We start from the raw sequence: 25,002 nt of genomic DNA, 5'->3' as shown, positions 1-25,002 counted from the left end.
AAGTCAATTTAAGCACAAATCCATGGACAGGTTTATTTCAGCATTTGCATAACTATTTTTCCACCAGACCCCCACCCTTTTTCAGTGCAGAAAATGAATAATGCTGCAAGGTGAATTGTGCTTCCTGAATTGTTAAAGTTTTTATAATCTTCCTTATTCACTAATTAGCCTTGGGTTTTATTTAATAAACATTCAGAAGCAGTGCTGAATAGAAATATATTTTAGTTGATTTTCTCTGGGGTTTTTATGTTATTCTTACTGTAACTGGTGCTTCACAAATGCAGCTTTTTCTTCACAAGATTCCTGAGGCAAGTTAATATTAGTATCTTCATCTTGCAGATGAAGGACAGAAAGGTGGAGCAATTTAAGCAAGAACATTTCAAACATTTGCTATTTTTGGATACTTCTCTTGGGACACAAAGGCTTACTTGAAGGACTTGCTCTGCCTGGTTTCATGGTTTCATTTGGAGTGGGATGTACTTTCTTTCCACAGAGCAAATCACACATAGCTCAAGTCAGCACGGCAGAAATCAAAGGCTGGTACAAGCTACAGAGCAACTCCTCTCCAAGCAAACCAATTTGTCATCACTTGTCACATTCCCACCTTCCTTCTGTTCCCAGCCATATGTTCCCCTCCCCTTCCACCAGCACTGGCACCTGCCTGACTCCTTCTGTGAGCTCAGCCTGAGGAAAGGGAGAGAAATGTGTGATTACTCGTTGACAACAAGCTACAGAATCAGTTTTGTATTTGTAATAATCATAGACTCCTAGAATGGCTTGGCTTGGAAGGAACCTTAAAGATCATCTAATTCCAACACCCCTTCCATGGGTAGGGACATCTTCCACTAGACCAGGTTGCTTAGAGCTCCACCCTGGCCTTATAAAGTGTATTTATTTGCTATTACTGTGTGCTATTACTAATTCTAAAATAACTGTTTTATTTATGTGTAGTAAGGCATTAGCAATTACATTTCAATTTACTATTTATTTACATAATACCTAACAATCACAGAAGTTTATAAATATTCATCACTAATGATGGCAATACAATTTACATATAACTTATGCATATTGAAATAATATATTATCATATATTATTTATAAATTATATTTTATAATACCAGAACCCCATAAAATTTCGATGGTACTGCGGAGGAGGGGGGGGGAGCACCCACCCAGCACGGCAGCCCCTCGCACTGAACGGTTCACGGTTCGTCAAACAAATGACATGTTTAGGCATCAATGAAACACTAAAAAAACGCCTTTTACTTTCTCCTGACGGGACACCTTGGCCGACTCCCTTCTCCCGCTCCATCCCTCCCTGCTCCCGCCCACCCGCGGGCGGGGCGCGCCGGGGTCGCCGCGCGTGCGCGCCGGGGCCCACGTTGGGATCCCGCGGGTTCCCGGGAGCCTTCCCCGGGAGCGATGTTCCGCCGTCCCCCGCGTAATTTCCGCGGCCGGCGGCGCGCAGCCTCCAGCGGCAGCAGCGAGGGCGAGCCGGAGCCGGAGCCGGAGCCGGCCGCCGCCCCGTCCCCAGACTCCGGCGCCAGCTCGCCCTCGGAGCGGGAAGCGGAGGCCGAGGGGGATCCCCCCGCGGGGCCCGGCGCGGAGGGGCCGCTGCCCGCGGAGGAGCCGGCGCGCAGCTCCCGCGGCCGGGCGCGCAGAGCAGGGGCGGGCACAGCCCCAGGGCAGCGCCGAACCGGGGCCGCAGCGGGGCCGGGCCGCGCCGGGAAGGAGCTGCTGAGCTTCGGCGGCGAGGAGGAACGGGAAGGTGAGGAGGGACCGTGTGTGTGTGTGTGTCCCGGAGGGCAGGGCCGGGAGCTCCGGGACACGGCTGCCTTGGGCTCCCGCCTCAGCGAGCCCCGCGCCGGGCACCCTCCTGCCTCTGGCTGTAAACGTAGCCAGCGGTGCTGTGTCAGGGGAGGGCTTGCACGGTAAACCCATACTAAAGCGTGAGCTGGGCCTGGTTAGTCTGGAGAAGGCTGACAGGGGTCTCATCACTCCATCTAAATATCTTAAAATGCGGGTGCCCGGAAAATGGTGCCGGACTCTTTTCAGTGATGCCCAACTAAAACACAAGAAGTTCCACCTCAACCTGAGGAAGAACTTCTTTACCTTGAAGGTGGCAGAGCACTGGAACAGCTGCCCAGGGAAGGGGTGGAGTCTCCCCCTCTGGAGACATTCCAAACCCACCTGGACATGTTCTGTGTTACCTGCTCCAGGTGACCCTGCCTTGGCAGGGTGTTGGATAAGGTGATCTCTAGAGGTCCCTGTCAACCCTAACAATTCTGTGAAAAGTACTTTGACAATTTATGTCCATGTTCTTTTGGCTGGGAAACATTTGAAATCTTCTTACAGCTGGAGAAAACCAGAGAGAACAAGTACTGTGTGATGCCATGACTAGTTAATGATGAACAAGCTTAAATAAATGAAACCTAAGTGTTTAATTGACACTTCTGAGCTGTTACTGTTGTGGTTGATGGTAAGATGTGGCCACCTTGGTGGAGATAAGCTGCAAAGAGACCCTGCATTTCAGCAATGCAACATTGCTGTGTTGAGACAGCTGAGCTGCACAATTTTTAACTAAGTGGTGATGGATTATGAGTGATAAAGCCATAGTTATATTTAGAACTAATCCAGTCAGAACTGAAAGCCTGGATGTGGCCCTTAGTGCCATGGCCCTTAGTTGACATGTTGGTGTTTGGTCATAAGTTGGGCTTGATCTTAGAGGTCCTTTCCAACCTCATTGATTCTGTGATTCAGAAGTTATGCTGTACACACATAGAGATTACATGCACTTTTATATGTAGTACATACATATATATGTGTGTATATTGTTGGCTTTATTAATGTTACTCAGAATCACTTTGTTTTATCTGGTAGGTGAAGAGTTTTTTAAAGTTAAAAAGCCATCCTTCAATGAAGTAACCTTTAGAATTAAAAAGAGGGAAAGCCTATTGCCTGCACAGACAGAAGCTGAAGAAAGCAAAAGTAAGTCCTTTTTTTGGTTAAATATATTAAGAAGTGAAGAGTGATGTAAAAATACTGCTGTTAAATGTTAATTGAACCCAGAATTATACTTAGAGTGTTAGTTTACAGGTTTATAATTGTAATGTATTTGTGCTGAAATTATTTTCAGTTTGACCTTGGTAAAAGATTATCAGAACTTGGAGGCTGTTCTTGAGAAAACCTGATTATCCAGAACCATGTACTACATCAAAGTTAACAAAGTTCTGATAAGTTTATACCTCAACATCATATCGTTCAAACTATGGGCCAGGTATCCATTGCTTATTGCTGTCAAATTGCAGTTTGATCTGAGTATTGGCATTGAGGGAAAATGTGAGCTTAGTAGCATTTTGTTTGATGAAACTTAATGTAAGCATTATTAATTGTGTACTCTTACAGCATTTAAATATTTTAATTGAATGCAGTCAATAGCTTTGATTATTCTGGTAGTATCCCTAGTTTCATTGAACTATAGACAGTGGCCCAGAGAGGCTCTGGACTCCCCATCCCTGGAAGTGTTCAAGGCCAGGTTGGATGGAGCCCTGAGCACCTAGTCTAGTGGAAGGTGTCCCTGCCCATGGAAGGGGGGTTGGAACGGGATGATCTTTAAGGTCCCTTCCAACCCAAGCCATTCTGTAGTAAGTTTCCTGTTGGAATATTTGGAGTTTGTGTGTTTTAGAAACAAATGTGTCTGAAAGTTCTCTTTACGTATTCCCCTTTTGACACCTCTGTCAATTCACAGATATAGCATATTTGCTAATGTTAGATAAAAAAAAATTAGACTGAAGAATAATTCCCTTTGAGGTTATGATTCAGATGAGATGGTAAATTTTCTTAGTAACTTCTTATAAAAGCATATCATATTCTTATAAAAGGTGGTACATTCTGTTGTTCAGTAATCTGATGATGTACTGAAAGTATAGTGGCAGATGAAGAGAAATAAATATTTTAAAACAATTTGATAATAACTGGAGACAAGATAGTTATAAGTTTATAGTTTAACTAAGAGCTCCCTCATTGTTAATGCTTTAAAAAAGTGCTTTCTAAATGCAGTTTTTCAAGTCAAGAATCCAAATATGCTGTAAGCAATCAGAATATTAATTAGTTGTTATCTGGGAGTTGATCTCATTGCTTTTGTGCATGTAAATATGCTCTGTGTCTCAGAAGGACTCGTAATCTTTCTATGGGAAGCATCATCAAAGATGCTTTTATTCAATACGAGAACTGGCTTGTAAGTGACTGTTTGGAATGATACAATTTGGTATGTTTTGATGGGAACAGGTGGAGATAGACAAGTGACCAGCCTTTGCTGCAGCAAGGCATAAATAATTTCTGGTAACCAGTTATGGCACATCATATTCCAGCAGCTGAAACTGAAATAATGGATCATACTTTTTTCCCCCCTAATACAGAAATCTGTCAGTTGGAGCCTGGAACTGGCAACACCAAAGGCACTTGTGAAGAGCAGGAGGAGGAGAATGAGGATGAAACTTATTCTTCACTAAATGAAGACTACAACAGCTCAGACTCTGAAAATGAATCCAGCTCTCCACAGAGGAGAAAGGATTTATCACCACGTTAGTTCCCTTTTTTTTTTAAGAAATCTATTTTAGAACATTTTGTGTTTGAAGTACATGATGAGCAAGATAAGTCCTACTCAGCTTAAACCACCTAAGGTATAGGCATCAGTTTATCCTGAGTCAGGCCTACCCTTCTGGAAGAATAGCGATGGTTCCCCTGTATTTTTAGTTGCAAACATTTGTTGTCTTCCTGTGCTAATTTTGGAAATGGATCAGAAGTTATGAGCATTGGTTATAGAAGAAAGGCAGCAGAAAATTCCTCTTTAGTGATGCACAGTTCCCTTCATGAGGTGAAAATAAAACCTCACTCCGAGGCTGATTTGTAAACTCTGGATTCCTTTGTAAGCTCACTGAGTTACCTAACCCTGATCTTTTAGGGAGACAGAAAAACAGAGGACAGGCTAACACCGATTTATTTAAAAGAAAAATGTCTGAGCTTTGTTTTTGGAATGAGCGCTACTTTTTAAGGATGCATTTTCCATTTCCTTGAATTCAGTGTGGTAGAAAACCATTTTGTGTCCTGTATCCAAAATGGTACAGTGGTGCTGAACAGTTGTGATGATTGGCATTAGGTGTAGAGTGTTGCTTTTAGTCTTTAGCTTAGATTTTCTCTCTCTTTCAAGCAGGCGATATCCCCAGTGCAGCTCACATTGAGGCTGCTCGGAGGAAGCGTCACTTAGCCAGGACAGAGGCTGATTATCTTCCCCTGGATGTGTCAAACAGTCCTCTGGTCCCTCAGAGAAGAGGAAATAGTGATTTAGACAGTGAAGATGAGTCTGAAACAACAAATCTCGATTTTGCTCCTAAAATGAGAACTCTTAGGCAGAGGATGACTGAAGACATGGGTGAGTTTGTGTTGTTTCTCCCAGAGGCTTTGTTTTACCGTCTGGAACCATGTGGGATTTGTCCAGTAAGGAGTGAGGCTTTGGTCCTTATTGCTCTTGGAAAAAGTCTGTACAGTTGGTACTTGAGGTTTATATGGGTCATTAACCTGGTTCAGGTCTCACTTGTGGGGGTACAGGATACTTTGAGAAACATTAAAAAAATTATTTTTGGCCTTGTTGACTGCAAAAAAAATGGCCTTGTAGAAGGCACATTTACTGTGAATAAAATTACTGTAAGTTCTGCCTCCTGCTTCTGGTCTGGTCTTCTAAGTGCTCTCCCTGCACTGACATTATAACTTGTTTTGAAAAATGAAAAACAAACAAACAAAACAGTATTCCAGCCCTCCAGAAGTAAACAAACGTACTGCGTGCACAACATAATTGGCTTTTCCACTGCTTTTATTCTCTTAGAGCTTCTTATGGTGTTGTTTATGAGGCGCAGGTTTACTTTATTATTTGAATAAGGGCTATAAGGAATGTATAACTATGAGCAGAATCTGCCATTCAAATTAATGCTAATGAGATTTTTGTATCTGTAGTAGAGTGTATGTTTTGGAATGCTCAAGGGTTTGTTGGGTGTAATGTCAGTGTCTATACTTATACTGTTGTTTGCATGTATTATACTCAGCTTTGCTTTGAGACATAAAAACAAGATGTTTATGTGCCTCCTACTGCAGTAGTAGTTGTCTGAGAAATAGTTGGGGAAATTAATGTTAGTGTGACTTCTACAAATCCCAGTAGCCTTTTCCAAGCCTTCCTTGCCTTTCAGTTTTGAAGTCCTCCATCTGCAGGTTTTTCATCTGCTATTTTTTGGGTGTATCAATTCTCAGTAGTGGTTGGGAGACCCATTGTTGCTTTAGATGGAGGAGAACACGAGACGGGAAAAAATAAAGGGCGTAGTTCCATCTAATAATGATTGTTTTAACTTCCAGTGTCTGTGGGTGATGGATCAAGTGATGATGAAGCCAAGTGGGAAGAACAGCAGATAAAGAAAGCTGTTAAACTCTCTCAGGTGACACATGCTTTCCTAACCACTGGAAATTGCTTTTTGCTCATAGGCAAGAGAGCTTGTCTGGGGAACTGTTATATGTCCTTCCTGCCCTCTCATTAGAAAGGATTTTAGGAAATTATTCCCTGATTCTTTAGGGAAAGGATGATTAGAAAGATGGGAAGATCATAATGAAAATCTATAATCTCTGGCTGTTGAGGAGCAACATGGTGGTGTCAGCCCCAAAGGCAGGTACCTGTTGTGATAAGAGATCACAAGAAGCAGAGAAGAAAATTCTGATCTCTCTGCCATGCAAGGGGTCTTGAAAGCAAGAATATGCATGTAATACAAATGTTGCAAGGTCACAAAGCAAAAATTACTCTTTTAATCTGCTAAATTTCTGTTGAATGTCAATCTGAGAGGTGTCTCCACAGTTCAGCAGAATGCTGTCTTTTTCCCAGTAAGTAACTGGCAAAAATAAAATGTATTCTGATGTGCTGGGAGTTTTGTTTCTCGCTTGGATCACTTACTCTGGATTAGTCTAGGAGCATCTGAATAACCAGCTCTTTATCAGAATTGACAGTTGTAGAAATTTTTCCAATTTGGGGAGTACAGGAGTGGGAGAAGATTACATCTTTCTGAGACTGGTGTTCAAATCCAGTAGGATATGTGTTCTTAGGTCCTCATACTCTACTTGTTTATGGAAAAGTTAATTCTGCTCTTCAGGAAACAGCAGCAATTTTTAGCAGTAGACCTTGTTAGTTATGGACCTCATGCTTGAGTTGGTTGGGTTTTGTCTAGACTTTTTTGTGATTGAAATATGTATCTATATCAGTTGTCCAGTATTCAAATGATGTCTTGTTGATCTGTAGAGTTGCAAAGGGAGAAATGGTGTAAGTGGTGTGTTAAAAATTGACACTTAATTCTTGTAGGAAATTTGTGATGATGCCTCTGTGCGTAAATATGAACCAGCCAAACCCAAATTTGATACCTCTGTTTCTCTACCACCTGTGAATTTGGAAATTGTGAAGAAGCGACTGACTGAAAGGTAACTCCTTAACTTATGAGTTGTCTGAGTTTTTGTCACAGAATGAGACAATAGCTGCAAAGTCTTATTCTTTTTTCCAGAGTATTGGGCTTTTGTTGGGTTGTTCTCGTGTGTAATGATGTCTAATGGAGTAACACAAATTTTTTACTTTACGTGGCAATGCTTTGTTTTAGGGGAGCATTTGGACTTTCCAAGACTGTTTTTGTCCACTTGAACTTTAGGAAGTAAATTTTATTTATTTGGCAGCAGCTTTTTATGCTTGCTGGCAGTTCTTGATAGGAGCCTTGGCTCGATGTTTCATTTGCCCAGCAAGCAGAACTTCACTGCGGGCAGGTGGAGCTGGCACTCCCACCCCTCCTATGGTAATTCTTAGACCAGCTGCAAAAATAACCCAGTATTTCCTAAAGCAGCCTAAGTTCTCTACAGGCTGTTCAGAACGTGCCTGGATCTTTTTCTTTAGTTGTGTGCCAGGCTGTGACTTTTCTTGAGGGGCTCAGCTGCTGTGTGGGCAGCTGAAGTGTCCTGGGTTGGATGTGGGAACCTCCTAGAGGGCATGTGGGAAGGACAGCTGGGGTCAGGCATCCCAAGGTAAGCCATCCTGTCATTCCTCCCAGCGCTGGGAAGCAGCTGTTCAGATAAGTTTAGACAAGTAACTTAATACAACTGAAACACAAATTGTGCTGTGAACTTGCACCAGGCTCTCTCTGGATATGCATTGCTTTGTACAGACCATCATTGATGCATTTGTTTAGAGAATTGAAGCTAAGTTGGACTAAATATTTTTTGAACTTGTATGCTTTCTTAGCTTTAATTATCTGAAGGGAATTGAGTTAACTGAAGTAGGAATTTATGTACAGATTTATGTACGAATAAGGAAAATAAGAATACAACTGTCAAAAGTGGGAAACCTGTCTGGAAAACAGCAAGAAGAGGAAGGGGAACCTGTTTGGTGTAAACTTTGTAGATGTTTTTAACATAATAAGTGCTGAAATAGATTATTCTTTTTTCTTTTTAATTTGTAGCACAGTAGAATGCAATAGCTTAGTCCAGCTATTTTCTTTGGGAAGCGTTCAGTTCAGGGAGGTGAAGTAAGTTGTGGTCTTTGTCTTGATTTTGTTACAGGCTTGCTCAAGCTGAGCAAACACTTGGGATGTGTAAGGAGGGAAGGGGTAAAAAAGAGAGGAAGCAGAGTTGTAATATATGTGAATGTTAGTGTGCTACCTGTCTAATAGTGACAGCTGTAGACCGAAGTTTTTGGATTTTATCATATACTAGTAAGAGTTCTCAGTTGGTTTGTATTTAATAGTGAGCACACTGTGAATGCTTACAGGTACTGCTGTCCATGCAACTTGTGTTACACTGGTATGGACATGTTGATGTGAGCTGTAGTTCTCCCCAGATTATGTTGGGTAAAATCTATTTAATAATCACATAATTTGGCTTTTTTGTTTTTCGGAAGTGTGGTGTATTGAGGAGTCCAGGTAAAATATCAGTGGTGCTTTCAAAACCAGCACCACATAAATGACATTTGTGTCTCCAAAGCATGATGTTTGTCCACAGCCTGTGCTTCTGCAAATGTTGGCATGGGTAAATCTTTCGGTGCTGCTCAGGTCAAATGCAAGTGCTATTATTAGCACAGGCAAAGATTTTTTATGTGATTATAATGGGAAAAATGTTTTGGAATGGATCAGCTGTTAAGTTGGCAATGGTTCTGATTGCCTGGCTTTCTCTCTTTTAGGATAACATCCTTACAGGATGTGCACCGTGCCCACCAGAGAGAGTATGAAAAATATATGGAGGATATTGAGAGCTCAAAGATGTCTGTCCAGGAATTAGAGAAGTCTTCAGAAGCAGCTCTGAATTACAAATTCTACAGGGCCATGAAAACATATGTAGAAAACTTGATAAACTGTTTGAATGAAAAGGTATGTATATTTTCCTCCTTTTTTTTTTTAAGATGATAAAGGTATATTCTGTCTGTGAAAAATGAGGAATACCACCCAGTTAAAAATCAGTTCTATCAGAGTCAAATTTAATCTTGTGTCACTTTGCAGTTGTGAATTTCTTCAGGTAACTCTAAAGAGAAGAGATGTTAGTTAGTGAATACATTTTCTTCAATGGCTAGCGCCTGAAAAGCAAACTGACAGAAAACAAGGGACACCAATATTGTCCTGGTGAACCCTTTTGTATGAAATTGTTACCTTGATGAGTAACTGGCTTTTGGTTTGTGTTTTCAGCCTTATAAAAGAAGCCTGAAAAACTCCAGTGACCAGTAACTTACTTGTCAGTCTATGATACTTCTCTTCTAATTTCTCAGCTATATGAAAAACCCATGGAAATTGGTTTTTGTTCGTGCTTATGAGATTTAAATCAATTGAAAACCTGATTAGTGTTTACTGTATTTCAGCTGAAGGACATTAATGAACTGGAATGGGCTGTACATGCACTTCTTCAGCAACGAGCCTTGAGAGTATCGAAGCGAAGGCAAGAGGAGCTGAAAAATGAATCTGCTTATGTTCAGCATCTGACAAGTGAGTATGAAGTTCAGATTTTCAGTGAGAAAATAACTTCTGTCTTCAGCAGAAATAGTTAATTTTTGGGTTAAGATTTTAAATTTCACCTTTGCTCTCCTTTCCCCTTCCCATTGTCAGTAGGTGTGTTCTGCTGTACCTCATTCAAAATTCTTACCTTGGTAATGCCCATGATACTGTTTTTCTCTGGTTTAATTTCTCTGAATATAACATGACCAAGTACATTGTCAATTTTTAGTTGTTCAACTCAGCAATTTCCCATCAATTTTTAAAAAGAGAAATGGGAGTCAGTTTTCCAAGAGGTCTCAAGTTGGAGAATTCTTGCTTATTATATTCTGTCAATATCTGAAAAATCATTTTTACCTGAGAGTGTCTGTAAGGCTATGTATGTGCTCAAATTGGAGATTTCAAACCAGGAGGTGACACACGTGTGGCAAAGCATGAAGAGAGAAGCCACTTTGTGTAAGGGTTTTATCTAAAAGAAAACTGTGTTTCAGTCACTGCAGGAAAAATTAGTACAGTTTTCTCAGCTCATAGTTTCTTTCCACTCCAATGTATTGTTTGTATGCTGTGTGAATCTCTAGCTGCTGCTATTTAAAAAACCCAAACAAACCAGACCTCCAAAACCAAACTCTTTAAAACTGTTTAGGAAAAGCTGAGAGCAATATGCTTGGAGCTGCTGGGAACAGATGGAGGCCAGATGCACTGGATCCTGGTAAATACTAAATCATATGGGTTCAGTCTTCTCACTTCAGGGGATAAACTGCTGATGAGAGAAAGTAGCAGATCTGGATGGTTTTGTAAAATGGTGTAGCATACTGACAGCAGGTGTAAGGAGAAAAGGGTAATAATGCCATAGCAAGAGTTGCTATTAAAATGATTTTACCTCCAGCTCATTACAAATGAGACTGTGGTTGCATGTTTAGCAGCACACAGCATTGTTTTTTATGTTCCTAGTCGTATTTAATAGAGTGGAAAGGCTGTTTTTGCTTACATGATAGTACTTCAGTAGTAGTACACCCTTTTTCTTTGGCATGTTTTGCATGTATAAGCCACTTATTAGTGCTACAAGGAATTTACTCTGGATTAACTCTGGATACTGTTAGAATTTTGATTAGGTTTGTGCTTTTGTTGGCTATTTTCTAAATTTAAAAAACCCGAACAACAAAACAATAGGAGAAGATTCTTTGTTTCCTGTTTGAAAACAAAACAGGAACTTTAAAAATGTACCACTTTATTTTTGGCTGTTTCTGTCTTCTCATAGGTGGGAATGACAAACCAACAAAAAGTAGATTGGAAGGTGATGAGAAGACCCAGATTCTGGAAATGTGTGAGCATCGAAGGTAACTGTTAAGTAGAGGTGCACTTAACTCTGATAAATGTGCTGTGCACTGATGTCCTGTCATTCCTGCAGTTATGAATGTAAACCTGGAGGATTACTAAATGAGATTGCACTAAAAATATTTCAGTTTTTGCTTTCCAAAACTTGAAGTACTTGGAAGCCATCTATGTGTTAATGTCATTCTCTTCGTGTTGATTTGAAACTGAATGCTAATAGAGCTGGATATTTTAAATTAAAATGACTTAAGTGAGACAAAACTATGAGGGGAGCTTTTTTCTTCCTATTTTAATTAATAATGGGAACTTTTACAGAAATATATTTTTGTATTACTGTATAAATAGCAAAATTGGGCAGAATTGTTTCTGCTGGAGAGGTGGTGGTGAGTGAAGCAAATCAACCTCTAGCCCCCAGGTCTGCTATCAGCGTAGGTCAGACAGACGGTACATTTTGGATGTTCAGAGATTGGTACCATTTTTTTATATTATTGGGAGCTTTGAAAGTTTTACAGTTGCAGTGGTAACTAACTCATAACTGTACTTGGAAGCAGCAAGTACCTTGGAATTGTAATGGATGTAAAGTGATATAATAATACCAACTTCCACTCAAAGCAGTTAACTTTTATTGCTAATTGATGTAAATAACTATTTAAAAGTATTTATGCAATATCACTTCCATATCATGTATCATCTTTCTGTGGTAGAAATTCAAGCCATTGATTTTGCAGCCTGTTTTTCTTGATGCCGTGGTACAATAGTTTTTAGAACCCCACTGGCACATGGGGGCTATCACCTCTTTCATGTAGGTTGTTGAACAAGTGATCCAGGACTGACGGGACAGTCTGAGGTCTCAGTTGTTTACTACACACTAAACTATCAGACAGGATCCAGTTCCATGCCAGATGCTTGGTGTTGCAGATGGGATGAGTTGTTTGCCTCATCAGTGGGAATGAGGTGAAGGGAAGGTTTTTGCATAGCTTGTGGGAGAGGTCAGAGATGTTGCTCTAAGCCCTTGGATTTCAGTTCCCAAATCCCCTTCTCCTTCCACAGTTCAGGAGTCCTTTTGGTTTTGTAGTTACTGTTGCTCCACCCGTTGCCTCTCCTTAGGCTGTTGTTCTCATGGCTTGTTTTAAGTACATTTTTTGGAGTTGGATTATTTTTCTTTAAGCTTTCTCCTGCACACACAGGAGAGGATAACTCATCTGAATTCATTCCAAAATGCAGGACTTGCAGGCGGCAGGCGAGGGAACAATCAGGAGAAGGAGATCACCACGAGGGCTTGTCGAGTGACGAGGAGCTGACTCCCACAGAGGTGGATGAGTTCCAGAAGAGCAAAGGTTGGTGACAGTCCTAATGTAATGTCCTAGAACAAGATCTCTTGCTGATACTTCTTTAATGATTTTCTTTTTAAGGAAGGGTAGAGGAATACTTCAATTGAGTTCCATGTTTTTAGTTGCACACTGTAGGAAAAAAATGTACCCAGGCAGTTCTGGCTAATGACTTGGGAAGAATAAATGAATGGTTGTAGATTTCTTTTGGTGTCAGTTATGTGGTGGCAGCATTATGCCTGGCTTTTTAAACTAGAGGTAAGATCTGTCAGACTATGCCAAAGCTGATCTGACAGTACTCAGTGCAGTGCTGCAACTTGTTTCATAAAGGCAATTTATTTCCTGAAGCTAGAGAGTGAGTTAAAGGTTGGTGTTTTAATTATCTTGAGTGAATAGATGAAGAGGAGTAGGGAAAGGCATAATACATTTTCTTCACATAACAGCAGAAGGGTTTTCATGCCTGAAATTTTATCATTCTGGAATAAAGTTTGAAACATTAGTGCTTTTATAAATCTGTGAAATAGATAATGAAGAAACTTGCCTTTCCTTGGTCTTCTGACACCATTTTTTTCTAAAACTGGGTTTTCCTGGGAGCTGTTTTTAAACCATTTCAATGTCAGATGTGTCAAAGACAAATAACAAATGCAATTCTCATAAAAATATCTCTTATGTCCTATAGATGCATAAACTCTTTAGCTTATGCCTCAATAAGTTCTGTGATTGTTTCTTTTTATTCCCAATGAATATTATCCATAGATAACGTTTTAGAGGATAGTAGGAAAATCTTTGAAGATGTACATGCAGATTTTTGTGACATCAGAAAAATCCTGTTGAAATTCCAGGAATGGAAAGAGAAGTTTCCTGACTCCTACTGTGATGCTTACATCAGTTTCTGCCTGCCTAAGCTATTAAATCCATTGATCAGAGTTCAGTTAATAAGTTGGAATCCTCTTGAGGTAGGTGCATCAGCTGACATTTTTGTTAAAAATTCTGTGTTTGTGTATTATGTATTAATTTGAAAAATGATTTTTTTCCCCTATACATAACACAATGCATTAGAAATTAAGAAAGCTACTGTGTTGTCTCAAAAAATTGAAGCACATGGAATCTTCTTAACTTTTCCCTTTTACCTCCAGCCCCTTTTGCAACACCACCTGTAAAAACAGTTCTCTCTTTTGGAGACACTTGAACAATCCCACCCATTAAATTCTAACTTTAAATCTAGTTTTGCTGGTTTGCTGTGTTGGCCCATTCAGTGATGAGGGTGGATCTGAAATCAAGTGGGAATCTGGGGTGTCACTGGATAGAGCTTTTCTCTTAATGCTGACCAGCTGAACAACTAACAGGAGTCATCTTTCAGCAGAATTTTACAGAGCTGGAAGAGATGCCCTGGTTCAGAGCTATAGAAGAATTCAGTGATGCAGAAAATGTATCTGAATCAAAAAGGGATGATGATCATGATAAAGAAGTTTTGCCTAGAGTGATTGAAAAAACTATTCTTCCTAAAATTACAGGTATGATAAGATTGTATCGAAAATGTTCACTGCAGCTATGCAATCAAACCTTAAATAAAAATTATAATATCAAATAATGTTGGTGATATCACAGTGCTCCAAGATGTAGTGATTACATAGTTCCACAGAGTGAGGCTAAGGTGGCCTCTTTAAAATTATTGTGAGAGGCTGAGCTTTTTATATGTTTACCTCTGTTACATTGTAATGGCTTGAAACTAGGACAGATAAGTACTTGCATATTATGAATGAAATAAATTCCTATTTTTTTTTTTTCAGCATTTGTGAAGAGTGTGTGGGATCCTTTATCTACTTCACAGACAAAGAACCTTGTACAGCTTTGCAATAACATCTTTGGAAGACAAATCCTTTCCAAAAATGAATCCAGTCGAGCAAGAGAGGTAAAAGCTCCTGTGGTAGTGAGAAAGGGGAACTTCACCCACTCCGTGTAATTTTGTGTGTGTTTCTATGGGCACTGAGAACATTGTCCTGAAGTTCTTTGGTTCTGATTACTTTTTTGTTTTGTCACTTAGTATTAAGATGACTTAACAGTTAAACTTCCAGCTCTCTGATGCTCTCATTGTTGAAGATGATGAGGCAGAAATTAGCTCCTTTTCGTAGAAAAATTCTGCCTGTATCTATCCAGAATCTGTTTCTAGATCTAATCTTTCTTCACTGCAATAACAATGATTTGCATTAATTATCTTTCCAAATTTGAGCTTTAACTGCTTGTAATACTTCAGTGGTCCATTCCTTAAGCTTTTATTTATAAAGTAAGCTTAGAATTTTAAAACCTGAGAATCCCCAAAGGTTGGTTAATTGGTGAGGAGAAAAACTACTATGTAATCCTAGAAATCCTTTAATAATTACTCTTATATACAGTCACTCTAGCAGGCCCTTCTTAGCCTGATTCTGGGTTTATTCTGATGTAAATCAGGAGTTTTATCTAGTGGAAATGGGGTGGATTAACTGGTGAAATGGGATAGATGTTTTAGCCCTGAATATGAAAAGAAATATTTTAAAGAAAATGTTTATGCCTTGCAAAATTTGCTGTTTTGAAATCATGGCTTAAAGGCAAGAGATACAATTGATCTTAGCCAGAACTTAAAATAAATAAATAGGCTTCAAAAAAAAGGTTGGTGGCAATCTCTGGCACCTGAAAACATGTTGCCCTAAAATGCATACTATCCTAGCTATGGTGATTTTTTTTTTACATAGAATTTAACATCTTTTAATGGAGATCCCATGTGTATAACTTAGTTTGGTTTTAATATGTACAGTTTTCCTGCTGCACTGCAGATTAACATGCAAAAAAAAGCCTCACTTAGGGATATAAGGGATATAGCAAAACCCTCTAGGCTAAGCCTATAGATAATTACAGCTGTGATTTGTCTGCTGTTTCTATTTTTTATTCAGGATCTCAATGTGTGTTATATACAAATGGCAGCTGCACTTACCTCTAAGGTATCAGACCTCTGGGTGAACTAAATAACCATTGCAGTTGTTACAAATAGAATATGAAGTCTTTCTTCTGAGGACACATTATAATTCTTTTTTAATAGGATTTGATGAACACAGTTGTCCTAAGGATGAAGAAATCTGTAGAGGAAGATGTCTTTATTCCTCTTTATCCAAAAAGGTAAGCAGACCCTGTGACTCTCCTAAATTTTTATTTTTTTTAGTTCCTCTACCCTTCTCCCCTATAGATGTAAAAGAAATATTGTAGATATCCATAGCTGAGAGATCAGATGTCTGTTTATCTTCTTTTAAATCAAACAAAAAATAATCCTTATTTTAACTTTCTTCCCATGACCAGCACTGTGGAAGACAAGTCATCACTACATTCAAAATTTCAAGAAAGACGGTTTTGGTCAGCTGTTAAGGTAGAGAAAAATAGGGCTGGTTTTGTTCTGTTTGTTTTCTTTGAAATTCATTTCACTGAAAACATTAAAACCCCAGACAATATTCCAGTTTCCCTGCTATTCATTTTCCCTGTCCTCCTCCTTGACTCAGAGCAGGTTAATTTTCAGGTAACTTAACCTCAGGGTATTTTACCTTCACAGACATAGCCTTACACCACACTCAGAAATGACATTTGTAAGGATTTATAGTGATAGAGGCAACAGAAAAAACCCATTACATAATAATACTGACATGAACTACAAAAAAATCTTTGTGGTGCCACAAACTGTAACATCATGATGTTATGAGGGACTGTGTGTAGTCTTGTCCTGAGCAGATGTAGTGACTTTTTCACTTGTCTTGGATTCTCTGACAGTTTTAGTTGCCTTCTGTACTTAGCAAATTATTAAACCTCGTAGAAGGGTAAAATGCTCTTCCCAGCCTTGGGAGGTCATACATACACATATACAGGTGTATATATACATATATAGAGATGCACTTTTAAAATTAATTAGGTTATTTACTATATGCAGTAAATTATTAGTGGCTAACTGCCCAGAAGTTTGGAGAGTGTAAATCCTGGGGTCTGAGTACTTGAATTGGGTGCACATATTATCTTTTTATCTCTGTCTTGCATGAAACTTTTAATATTTTTAGCTCACAGCCACCAGTTATGCAGATTCTTTGTTTCTTCATTATTGCAGCTGCTCTCCAATGTTGTTCTTTGGGATGGGATCATCCAGGAAGACAAAGTCCGTGATTTGGGACTGAACAAGTTGCTGAATCGTTACCTTCTCCTGAACATCCTAAACACACCTCTAGGGCTGGATAATATAGAAAAGTGTAATAAGGTAAAAGATAATGCTCATTGGAAGAGGGTGTATGCTAAAAGCCTTTTGTTCTTCATTAGTAGGGGTCAAAACTGAAGATGAAACATTTAAAAAAATAAAATTTAAACATTTAAAATCTGTTTTATTGTCTTTTTTAACAACCTTGCTGCATAAGAGCATTTTAGAGAAAATTCTGGTCTGTCCGTTCTTAAGCATGGAGAGAGTTCTTAAACTTGGAGAAATAATGCTCATTTGAAAGAAAAAGCACAGTTACAAGCTAAACTTGCCAGAAGGTTCCTGTCAGAAGTGATGTGTCTTGGTTAAATTGAAATGCTTGTTAAACTTTTTCCAAATATTTATGGTATCAACAGGTGGTTGCATGCCTCCCAGAAAGATGGTTCCAAGATCTCAAGGGAGGATCGACTCTCCCTGAATTACTGAACTTCAGCCAGCACTTGCTGCAATGTGCCCGTGTGCTACACAAGGACAATCACAGGTAATGGATGAGGCTGTCCTTGGGATTCCCCAAATACTTTGTGTTAAGAACTTTTTAAATTCTGTAAATATCATATATTTAGCACTTTAAAGTATGTTCATGTCATATATATATTTATATCTAAAACGGAAGATGGAGTCTAATGTGAAGGAGCATTTCAGCAGTCCTTGTTTACTGTGAGCATTTGAGGTGGTTGATGATGCATGCTTTTAATGAGTAGCCAAGAGTAGCCAAGGTCATGAAACAAAAATGGTACTTAAGTCAGGTTCATAGAAGTGCTGCTATAATTTTTTTTTCTTTTATTCTTAAATAGTGATGAAATAAAAGAAGTTCTTCTCCTGCTGGTGAAAATTGGAGCTCTGCATATCGTAGAAGGCTTCATGGAAGAGCATGAACTTGAACACCTTAAACCAATGATTAGGAAATAGAAATTTTTGACACAATGCTTACATTACTGAAACAAGCCTGGTATTCACACTAAACCAGTTCTAGTATGAAATTGGATTAGTGGATCCTGCCTACTCAAAGAGGTAGTGGTAATCACTGTCTTGGTGTTAAATACTTGAGGTGTTTTTTCCAATGTCTTTTACTGCCATCTACTCCTAGATTAGGGAGTATTTAGAAGTTGCAGTTGTCAAAGCAATGGTTCAGGCATTCTAAAATGTGTGACAGTGCTTTACTGCTGTATCCTTCTTGGAAGGAATCCTGCAAACAGAAAGTGCCTGTGAACTTTTATCACTGCTAGCCAGTAAACAACTTGACGAGTTATTTTCAGTATTAATTGCTGAGTATCATTCTGACTCAGCAGTCACTGAGCTCCTCTGACTTGTGGTCCACAGTGATTTTTGGTAAGGTTATTGTTAAACCATTCCTAGTGGAAAAGAGTTCATGATGCTGCTGATACAGAAACAAGGGGAGTCAGTGTGCAGGTAAGGAGTCAGGATTTCCATCACAGCCATGGTGATGATGAGAAGAATAGAACAGCTTCAGTTACTTTCTAGTAACTGGAATTCTAGAAATCTCCCATTGCTCCCCAGTAAGCTCTACAGAGCTCTACTTCTTCATATCCTTATTAGATTTCTAATGTTTTCTAATTTTTTATATTTGCAATAAATACTGTTAGAGAATAATAAGGATGTTTCATTGTAAAAACTGTAGCGCATCACAGAATCTGTATGTTTGTGACTATTTCTCCAAAATCTTCTGGGACTAGAATTTAACTCTAGTAGACTTAATCCCTATGCTTTCTTTTTATATTTTTTAAGTTAAAAAAATATTTTTGTAAAATATTTTAATTGTAAATAGCTTTGATCAGTATTACAGACAAAAGATTAAAAATAATTTGTTTTATTTTGAAAATAAAATACTGTGGTAATGACTCTTCAATTCCTTAACATGTGACAAAAATGTTATTAAGATGTACGAAGAAAAAAACCCTCCAGCTCCATGAACCTTCAGTAGCTTTAGGATTTATGTTATAAATACTGCTTTCTAATAATCAATTTCTGTTGCTTTTCCTCTCGGAATGCCAAAAAAAATGCAACTGCTCATCAGCAATCCCCACAAGCTCATGATCTCATTGCTTTTCTCTTGTTCTGCTTTGTCTCATCCCAGCTTGTCTCTAGCACCAGCCTTGTGCTATGACAAAAATGTAATTGATGTTCTATCACAATTTAGCTCTGTACATGTTTGTTTCTGGAAGAAAGATTCCTTGTAATGAGTTGTAAGCAGTGGGAGGGCAGTGGCCACTTGAGCCACAGAAATCTGTTCACGCTGAAATCTGGAAAGGTTAACTTTATTGTTTGCTTTGCCCATGTATATACAAAACTTGACAATTGATCATCCATACAGTAAACTAAAAATATTCATTTTCTCACTAATTTTAGACTGCAAAAAACATTATTATTTTTCAAGTTCTTCACTCAGTTCTTTCCAAATTTTTTCCTCTATTTTTGAAGTATCGTATTCTCTCAGCATGTCAAATTCCAGCCATGGCTGGCTCCACTTCTGTGCTGCTTTCATTTTATGTTCTGGTAGCTCAAACTTTATTCCTTTTATATTATATTTGGGTCTTTCCCACCGTTTTGACCATGGTTTAGGTTTCATTCGTACCTGCAACTAAAGCGAAAGATTAAAAAATTTTAAAAAACTCCAAAAGGTTTGAAGTAATTAGATTTTTGATTGTGAGCTTAGCAAAAGGTGAGACAAGTGCTGCTCTAACAGAAGGGAAGTAAGAAAAGCGAGCAATCTGTCAGTGTGTTAAGGAACTACTACTTTATATGACTGTTATAAAGAAACTTTTTAGTTAACACGGTCTTGATTTATCACAGAGTCCTAAATGAAACATACATTGAAGGTAACTCACCTTTTGCAGTTTTGCTCTTTATTAAGGAAAAATAAAAGTAGCATGATGGCGGGAAAGGGAGGAATTATCATACTGAGTTTCTATACAACACTCTGGCAGGGTGTGCTGGTCTCTGGATTTTTCCTGACATGCAGATTTTAGCTGAGTCTTCGATCTTTCTTACCTTGTTTCTTGACACCAGCCACTCTTGAATCAGTAACCACATTAACAATAATGTTTCTGTAAGAAAAGCTTTCCCCTCTGCACAGTTCTACAGAGGAATGTGGAGGCTGCTACTCTTCGCATGTTTTCAAAATTAACTCCTGAGGATGGTAGGTGTTTACATCCTCACCATTCTTTCACTACAGAAATGGCACAAAGACTTGCCTGATTTTACCTACTTTTGTCACCCTGGTAACTGATGCAGCAAAAGCTGCTACAGCCTGCCAGGATAACAGTCATAAATGGAAGTTAAGTAAATAATCCTGTGCTTTCCCTCTGAACCACGTGGCTCGTACCTTGTTCACAGGAATTTCCTCGTGGTCCATAAGAGGCACAGGTTTCATATTGACATCGAAAGTGCTGTACTCGGGGAGGGCATCTCGCAGGTACATCAGGTTCTCATCCAGCCTCTTCTCCAGCTTCAGAACCTCGATCGCCTGGATTCGAGGACTGTACAGTTCATAGCAGATTTCAACCCCTTAGAGACAGAAAGCCTGGTTTAAGGAACCAAATTCATGAGAAATACCAACACCCAAGCAGTACTGCTTCAGTTCCTGTATCATTGCAATCTGCTTTTTAGTTCTTAGAGCACCTACAGTGCTGTGTGCACTTGTGATGGTACTCGTGCACTGTGTCTGCACATTTCTTTGTAAGTCAAATCTGTGATACAGAATGGTTTAAGAGACTTGAATGGCTTGAGTTTAAGGAAGATGAGGTTGGGTTTTAAACCTCTCTCCCTTTTGGTTACAATGGCTGTTATTACCCATTTCAGTGTACATGCAGTATGTATGAAAGGACACCCACCCCCTTCAGATTTGCCCTCAGAATTACACTATTTGCATTGCCCCCAATTTTGTCATAATCCAGCATGTGATCCTATGATAAAACTCTTCTAATCTGTTGCTTGTTAAACAGTTGACGCCTACGTTCCCAGTTCATGCAAATACACTGTGCTCAAAATGGGTTGGTATTTACATGGCAGCAGACAGTCCAGGCTCAGACATAAGCACAACCATCACAGAGTGTGTAAAAATCACCAAGTACATAGACAAAAAAATTACTGTGCAGTTCTATGCCATCAAGTACAGAGCACATCAACATTTCTGTGTACACAGTTTTAAACTTGCAGAGTACTCTTAACAGGCAGACTCACAATTTCACTTCAGTCTCCTGTTTTCCACCCCACAGACTAAACTTTGCAACTTAACACATTTTTTGCTGAACACTTGTAGCATAATTACCACAGCTGAAATTACCCCACCTTGGTCTTCTATGACATTTCGAAGGACAAAGGTAGCGCCGAGTCCCTTCCCTCCTCTGTGAATGCAGATCCCAACAAACCGCTTGGATTTGTCACTGGCATAGGGATCCGCAGTTGTCACAGCTAGTACACTGCCTGCCAAAAAAATGGATTAAAATAAACAGCCTATCCCAGTTAGTATGTACCAAAATGTGGGGAAGAGTCAGACAAAGTGCATCTATTCAGGTGCATTTTGAAAATATTTTTGTTGCCCATCAGAACTGCTACAAACACAAAAAACTGCTAACATGACCTGAATTGATACAGGTTGAAGGGATTCTGCAGGTGAACTACAAACCTTCTTCACCTTTATTTTTTTTGCTCTTCCCTATCCAAATTGAATATAATTAATCAAATGTTTTTTGGGTTCTTTTTCTTTAGCTTTACTGGTAAACCATATGCTCAAGTGCCAGGATTGAAAAAACCCACATAAAGGAACACATTAGGATTATTCTTTTAATGAATCTGGATGTATATATGAGATTAAAATACGACATACTATCTATAAAAACACATTCTAGTTGATCTAACACACCTGAGACTTTATGTTTTATGCTATTCTACATATGACCACACTATCTACCACCCCACACAATGTAAAATACTGACAGAATTATGACAGTTTTAGTGCTGTTAACTGACCAACATAGAATTCTGGGATGTTGAAGACTTTTCTTCTCTGTATCATATCCTTTCTTTCTATATAGTATTTAAGAGGATCTGTTCTCCCTCTGGGAGGTATAAATTCAGGGCTCAGGAACCTGTAAGAAAAGCCACACTTTCAAAAGTACGAAACAAAAGCATTGGCATAAAAAATACTAGAGAATTCCAAGTATTTGGCCTAAAAATTACCAGCTGGTTAACCACCACCAGTTGCCTTTTCAGAGATATTAATTGCAGTCCATGAAGTCACCAATTTTATTTTTTTTTATCCAAAAAGAATTTTTGTGGGGTTTTGATGTTGGTTTGGGGGTCTTTTTGTGGATTTGTTTGTTTGTTTTGTTGCTGTTCTTTTAAACAGATTTTTTCCCAAACCAGTAATACATGTTGGTCTCAGAGGAGCTGACTGAAGGAGGACAGTTCAGTTAGTGCTGTCACAGCTTAGGAACAGGTTATCTCATGGTTTAGTTGTAATCCACATGACAGAACACTATTTGTTGACTTTATAATAACAGATATGGAAGAATCTATTACAGTTTTCAAAAACTGATTCTACAGGAGACACCACATAAATCTCCTTTTGTCTTACAAAAGCTTAAAGGGACTGGTAAAACTATTTTCTGCTAAAAAAAATTAAACCATGCCAAGGAATTTCCCTATGGCCTGGGCCTCACTTATCTGACTGCTGAGTTGAAGGCACACTTCCTGACATGGACTGGCTTGAGCGGAGAACCATTTCCAACAGATAATTGAATATTCTCACTCTGGTTTGGATGGAGAGACCACTTTGGCCTCAGAGCTGATGGATGAAGCTGGACTCATTTAATTCACTTGTACAGATGCATCTTAAAAGTCCTGGATCTGACCAGGAGAGAAGTGTCCAACACAGTGGAGAACAAATGCAAAACTGCCTTACAAACCTTATGGGGGCTGTGGGGGCACCACAGAAGTTCTGGTTGGTGCTGCTGCCCACAGGCACCACGCAGGCAATAAACAACACCAACCCTACTCATGATGTTCAAAGTGAGGTTTTTTGGAGGGGGCAAATGAACAATACAGTACCACCACTCTCCTTCCAGACACAGCACTGCAGTTTGAACCACTGGGTCATTTAAAGCAGTGCAAATTGGGTTTAAAACCCAGACAGGTTGTGGATGCTCCAGCTCTGGAAGTGTTGATGAACAGGCTGGAAGGGACTTGGAGCAACCCGGTCTAGTGGGACGTGGCCCTGCCCATGGCAGAGGGCTTGGAACCAGATGATCTTTAGGTCCCTTCCAACCCAAACCATTCTGTGATTCTATGCAATGGATTGAGGTGACATCAAAAATACCCAGAATGAGATGTCTCATGAAGGCTACCAGAGGCAGCAGGTCCATGTCACAACCAGGGATGTACACGCTCACAGCTGGTCTCGAGGTCCAAGGCAAAGGCAGACACAGGACCCGTGTCCCTGTCACCCCTGGCACACTAAAGCGATACCTTTAACTAAAGAGATGCCCTTAACAGACTGAGTCTCCCACATTAACCCCAGATTTGCAGAAGTATTTTCTGCTCTACATTTTTTTTCACATTTCACTGCTTTCAGGAACACCAGGAACAGTATTTTAAGGTGTTTTGAACATATTTCAACACAAATGATCCTTGCTAGAATTTTACAAACCGTGTTGAGTTTTTCTTTTTGTGTAATAATGCCTTGACTCTTTCAGTAAGTGCTCACACAGTGGCCAGCCTGAGCGCAGCGCTGGACACAAGCCCAGGCTCTACAAGCTCAGGCGAGCACTGGGACACCCTCACCTCCTCTCCTCCTTCTGCGTCTTCCTGTCAATAATGACGGGCTTCGGAGGCGGCTGGAATTTCGGTGGCTTTCCATCGCTGCTCACTCGGTACCCCGATAAAGAAAAACACCCTGTAAAATTCAAAACAACGTTTAAAGCACCCGTGATTTCAAGCTGAACCGCCCACACCAAAGCAGGACACGGCACCACAACCCGCCCGCCGCCAGGCCAGCCCTCCTCCCCTCCGCTCTGTGGGCCAGGGAGGGCAGGGGGAGGGCGCCGGGCAGGGGGGAGGCTCGGGGGTGCCCGGGGAGGGGGTGAGGGCGAGGGCCCAGGCGATGCTCACGGCCGGGCAGGGCGATGGCAGCGCCCCTCGGCGCCAGCCTCCCACAGGCAGCCGCCATGGCGGCCGCGGCGCTGCCGCTACGGCGAGCGCGTCGGGACAAAGCGCGTCGGGACGGAGCGCGGCGGCGGTGCCGCCTCACGGGGCGGTGCTAAACTGGAAGAGGTTTAGGTTGGATATTGGGAAGAAATTCCTCGTTTTGAGGGTGGTGAGGCGCTAGGACAGGCTGCCCGGAGGAGCTGTGGACTTCCCAGTGTTCAAGGCCAGGTTGAATGAGGCTGGTCTAGTGGGAGGTGTCCCACGGCTGGGGCTGGAAGGGACCTTAAAGAGCCTCCGCTCCCAACCCAAACCGTTCTGTGATTTAGGGATGAAAGGAAACAAAGCGGCCCCTTTCACCTCCATCCCTCAGGGAGATTTCGGGTGTGGCATAAGGACCGAGGCCCTAAAGCAGGGGAGAGGGGCAGGTGCTGTCCCTGGGATGCGGAGCTGGAGCTCCCAGTGCATCCCCTGGGACCATCGGCGGCGGTGGGAGCACGGGCCAGGCACACTCGTAGCAGTTCCTTGGACACCACAGGGATCCACCACAGTTAATAAACTCTGGCTTTGCTGCATGAAAATGGGGATACGTTTTCCAGAAACACACTTCTGTGTGTCTTCACGATAAAAACACTCAACTAAAATTTTTTTTCGAGGCCATTGTTATCTCTGTCCGTAATTCAGATATCCTGCAGTCCCAGTGCTTTTCACCAAGATTAGTTTAGAAATTATTATATGCACAAGTAGTATTGAGGTACATTCAATATGTTTGTGTCAGTCAGGTTTTTTTGGCCATCAGTCTGGATTCAATTAGCTGCCAGAGAGGCAGGAGAAAGGCGAGTTTTAAACGCAGGTCTATAAATAGCACCCCACTGTT

The 25,002-nt window shown here is 40.3% G+C and overlaps 2 protein-coding genes across 5 annotated transcripts; one reads left to right on the top strand and one right to left on the bottom strand.

Annotated features, from left to right (window-relative positions):
• Positions 1 to 1,369: 1,369 nt before the first annotated feature.
• Positions 1,370 to 19,117, top strand: GCFC2 (GC-rich sequence DNA-binding factor 2). Of its 4 annotated transcripts, none has more exons than XM_048298246.1 (18): positions 1,370 to 1,771; positions 2,884 to 2,991; positions 4,422 to 4,586; positions 5,216 to 5,434; positions 6,406 to 6,485; positions 7,394 to 7,509; positions 9,248 to 9,434; positions 9,917 to 10,040; positions 11,305 to 11,383; positions 12,603 to 12,715; positions 13,463 to 13,662; positions 14,070 to 14,220; positions 14,497 to 14,618; positions 15,780 to 15,856; positions 16,034 to 16,100; positions 16,824 to 16,970; positions 17,321 to 17,445; positions 17,759 to 19,117. In XM_048298246.1, the coding sequence occupies exons 1-18, from the start codon at positions 1,426 to 1,428 to the stop codon at positions 17,871 to 17,873; spliced, it is 2,541 nt and encodes an 846-aa protein (XP_048154203.1). In that variant the 5' UTR covers positions 1,370 to 1,425; the 3' UTR covers positions 17,874 to 19,117. The 4 variants fall into 4 exon arrangements, with proteins under 4 accessions (XP_048154203.1, XP_048154201.1, XP_048154202.1 ...); XM_048298244.1 differs by having other exon boundaries at positions 14,067 to 14,220; positions 17,759 to 18,831; XM_048298245.1 differs by having other exon boundaries at positions 5,213 to 5,434; positions 17,759 to 18,831.
• Positions 19,118 to 19,224: 107 nt separating this feature from the next.
• On the bottom strand, positions 19,225 to 24,201 carry MRPL19 (mitochondrial ribosomal protein L19). The gene is made up of 6 exons (XM_048298247.1): positions 24,093 to 24,201; positions 23,766 to 23,877; positions 21,954 to 22,072; positions 21,273 to 21,407; positions 20,308 to 20,489; positions 19,225 to 19,563 (listed from the first exon to the last, which is right to left on the bottom strand). The coding sequence occupies exons 1-6, from the start codon at positions 24,148 to 24,150 to the stop codon at positions 19,348 to 19,350; spliced, it is 822 nt and encodes a 273-aa protein (XP_048154204.1). The 5' UTR covers positions 24,151 to 24,201; the 3' UTR covers positions 19,225 to 19,347.
• Positions 24,202 to 25,002: the final 801 nt, after the last annotated feature.

This window comes from Corvus hawaiiensis, chromosome 3, assembly GCF_020740725.1.
Source record: "Corvus hawaiiensis isolate bCorHaw1 chromosome 3, bCorHaw1.pri.cur, whole genome shotgun sequence".
NCBI classification, from domain to species: Eukaryota; Metazoa; Chordata; class Aves; order Passeriformes; family Corvidae; genus Corvus; species Corvus hawaiiensis.
The sequence above is the reverse complement of the archived record's forward strand: the minus strand, read 5'-3'. Positions and strand labels throughout refer to the sequence as shown.

Coding starts and splice junctions, on each gene's coding strand:
- GCFC2 (XM_048298243.1), top strand. CDS start 1,426: ATGTTCCGCCGTCCCCCGCGTAATTTCCGCGGCCGGCGGCGCGCAGCC. Junction 16,101..16,823: donor GGTTTTGGTCAGCTGTTAAG/GTAGAGAAAAAT, acceptor TCATTATTGCAG/CTGCTCTCCAATGTTGTTCT. Junction 17,446..17,758: donor CTACACAAGGACAATCACAG/GTAATGGATGAG, acceptor ATTCTTAAATAG/TGATGAAATAAAAGAAGTTC.
- MRPL19 (XM_048298247.1), bottom strand. CDS start 24,150: ATGGCGGCTGCCTGTGGGAGGCTGGCGCCGAGGGGCGCTGCCATCGCC. Junction 22,073..23,765: donor ACGCAGAAGGAGGAGAGGAG/GTGAGGGTGTCC, acceptor CTTTTCTTACAG/GTTCCTGAGCCCTGAATTTA. Junction 20,490..21,272: donor AAATGTCATAGAAGACCAAG/GTGGGGTAATTT, acceptor TCTGTCTCTAAG/GGGTTGAAATCTGCTATGAA.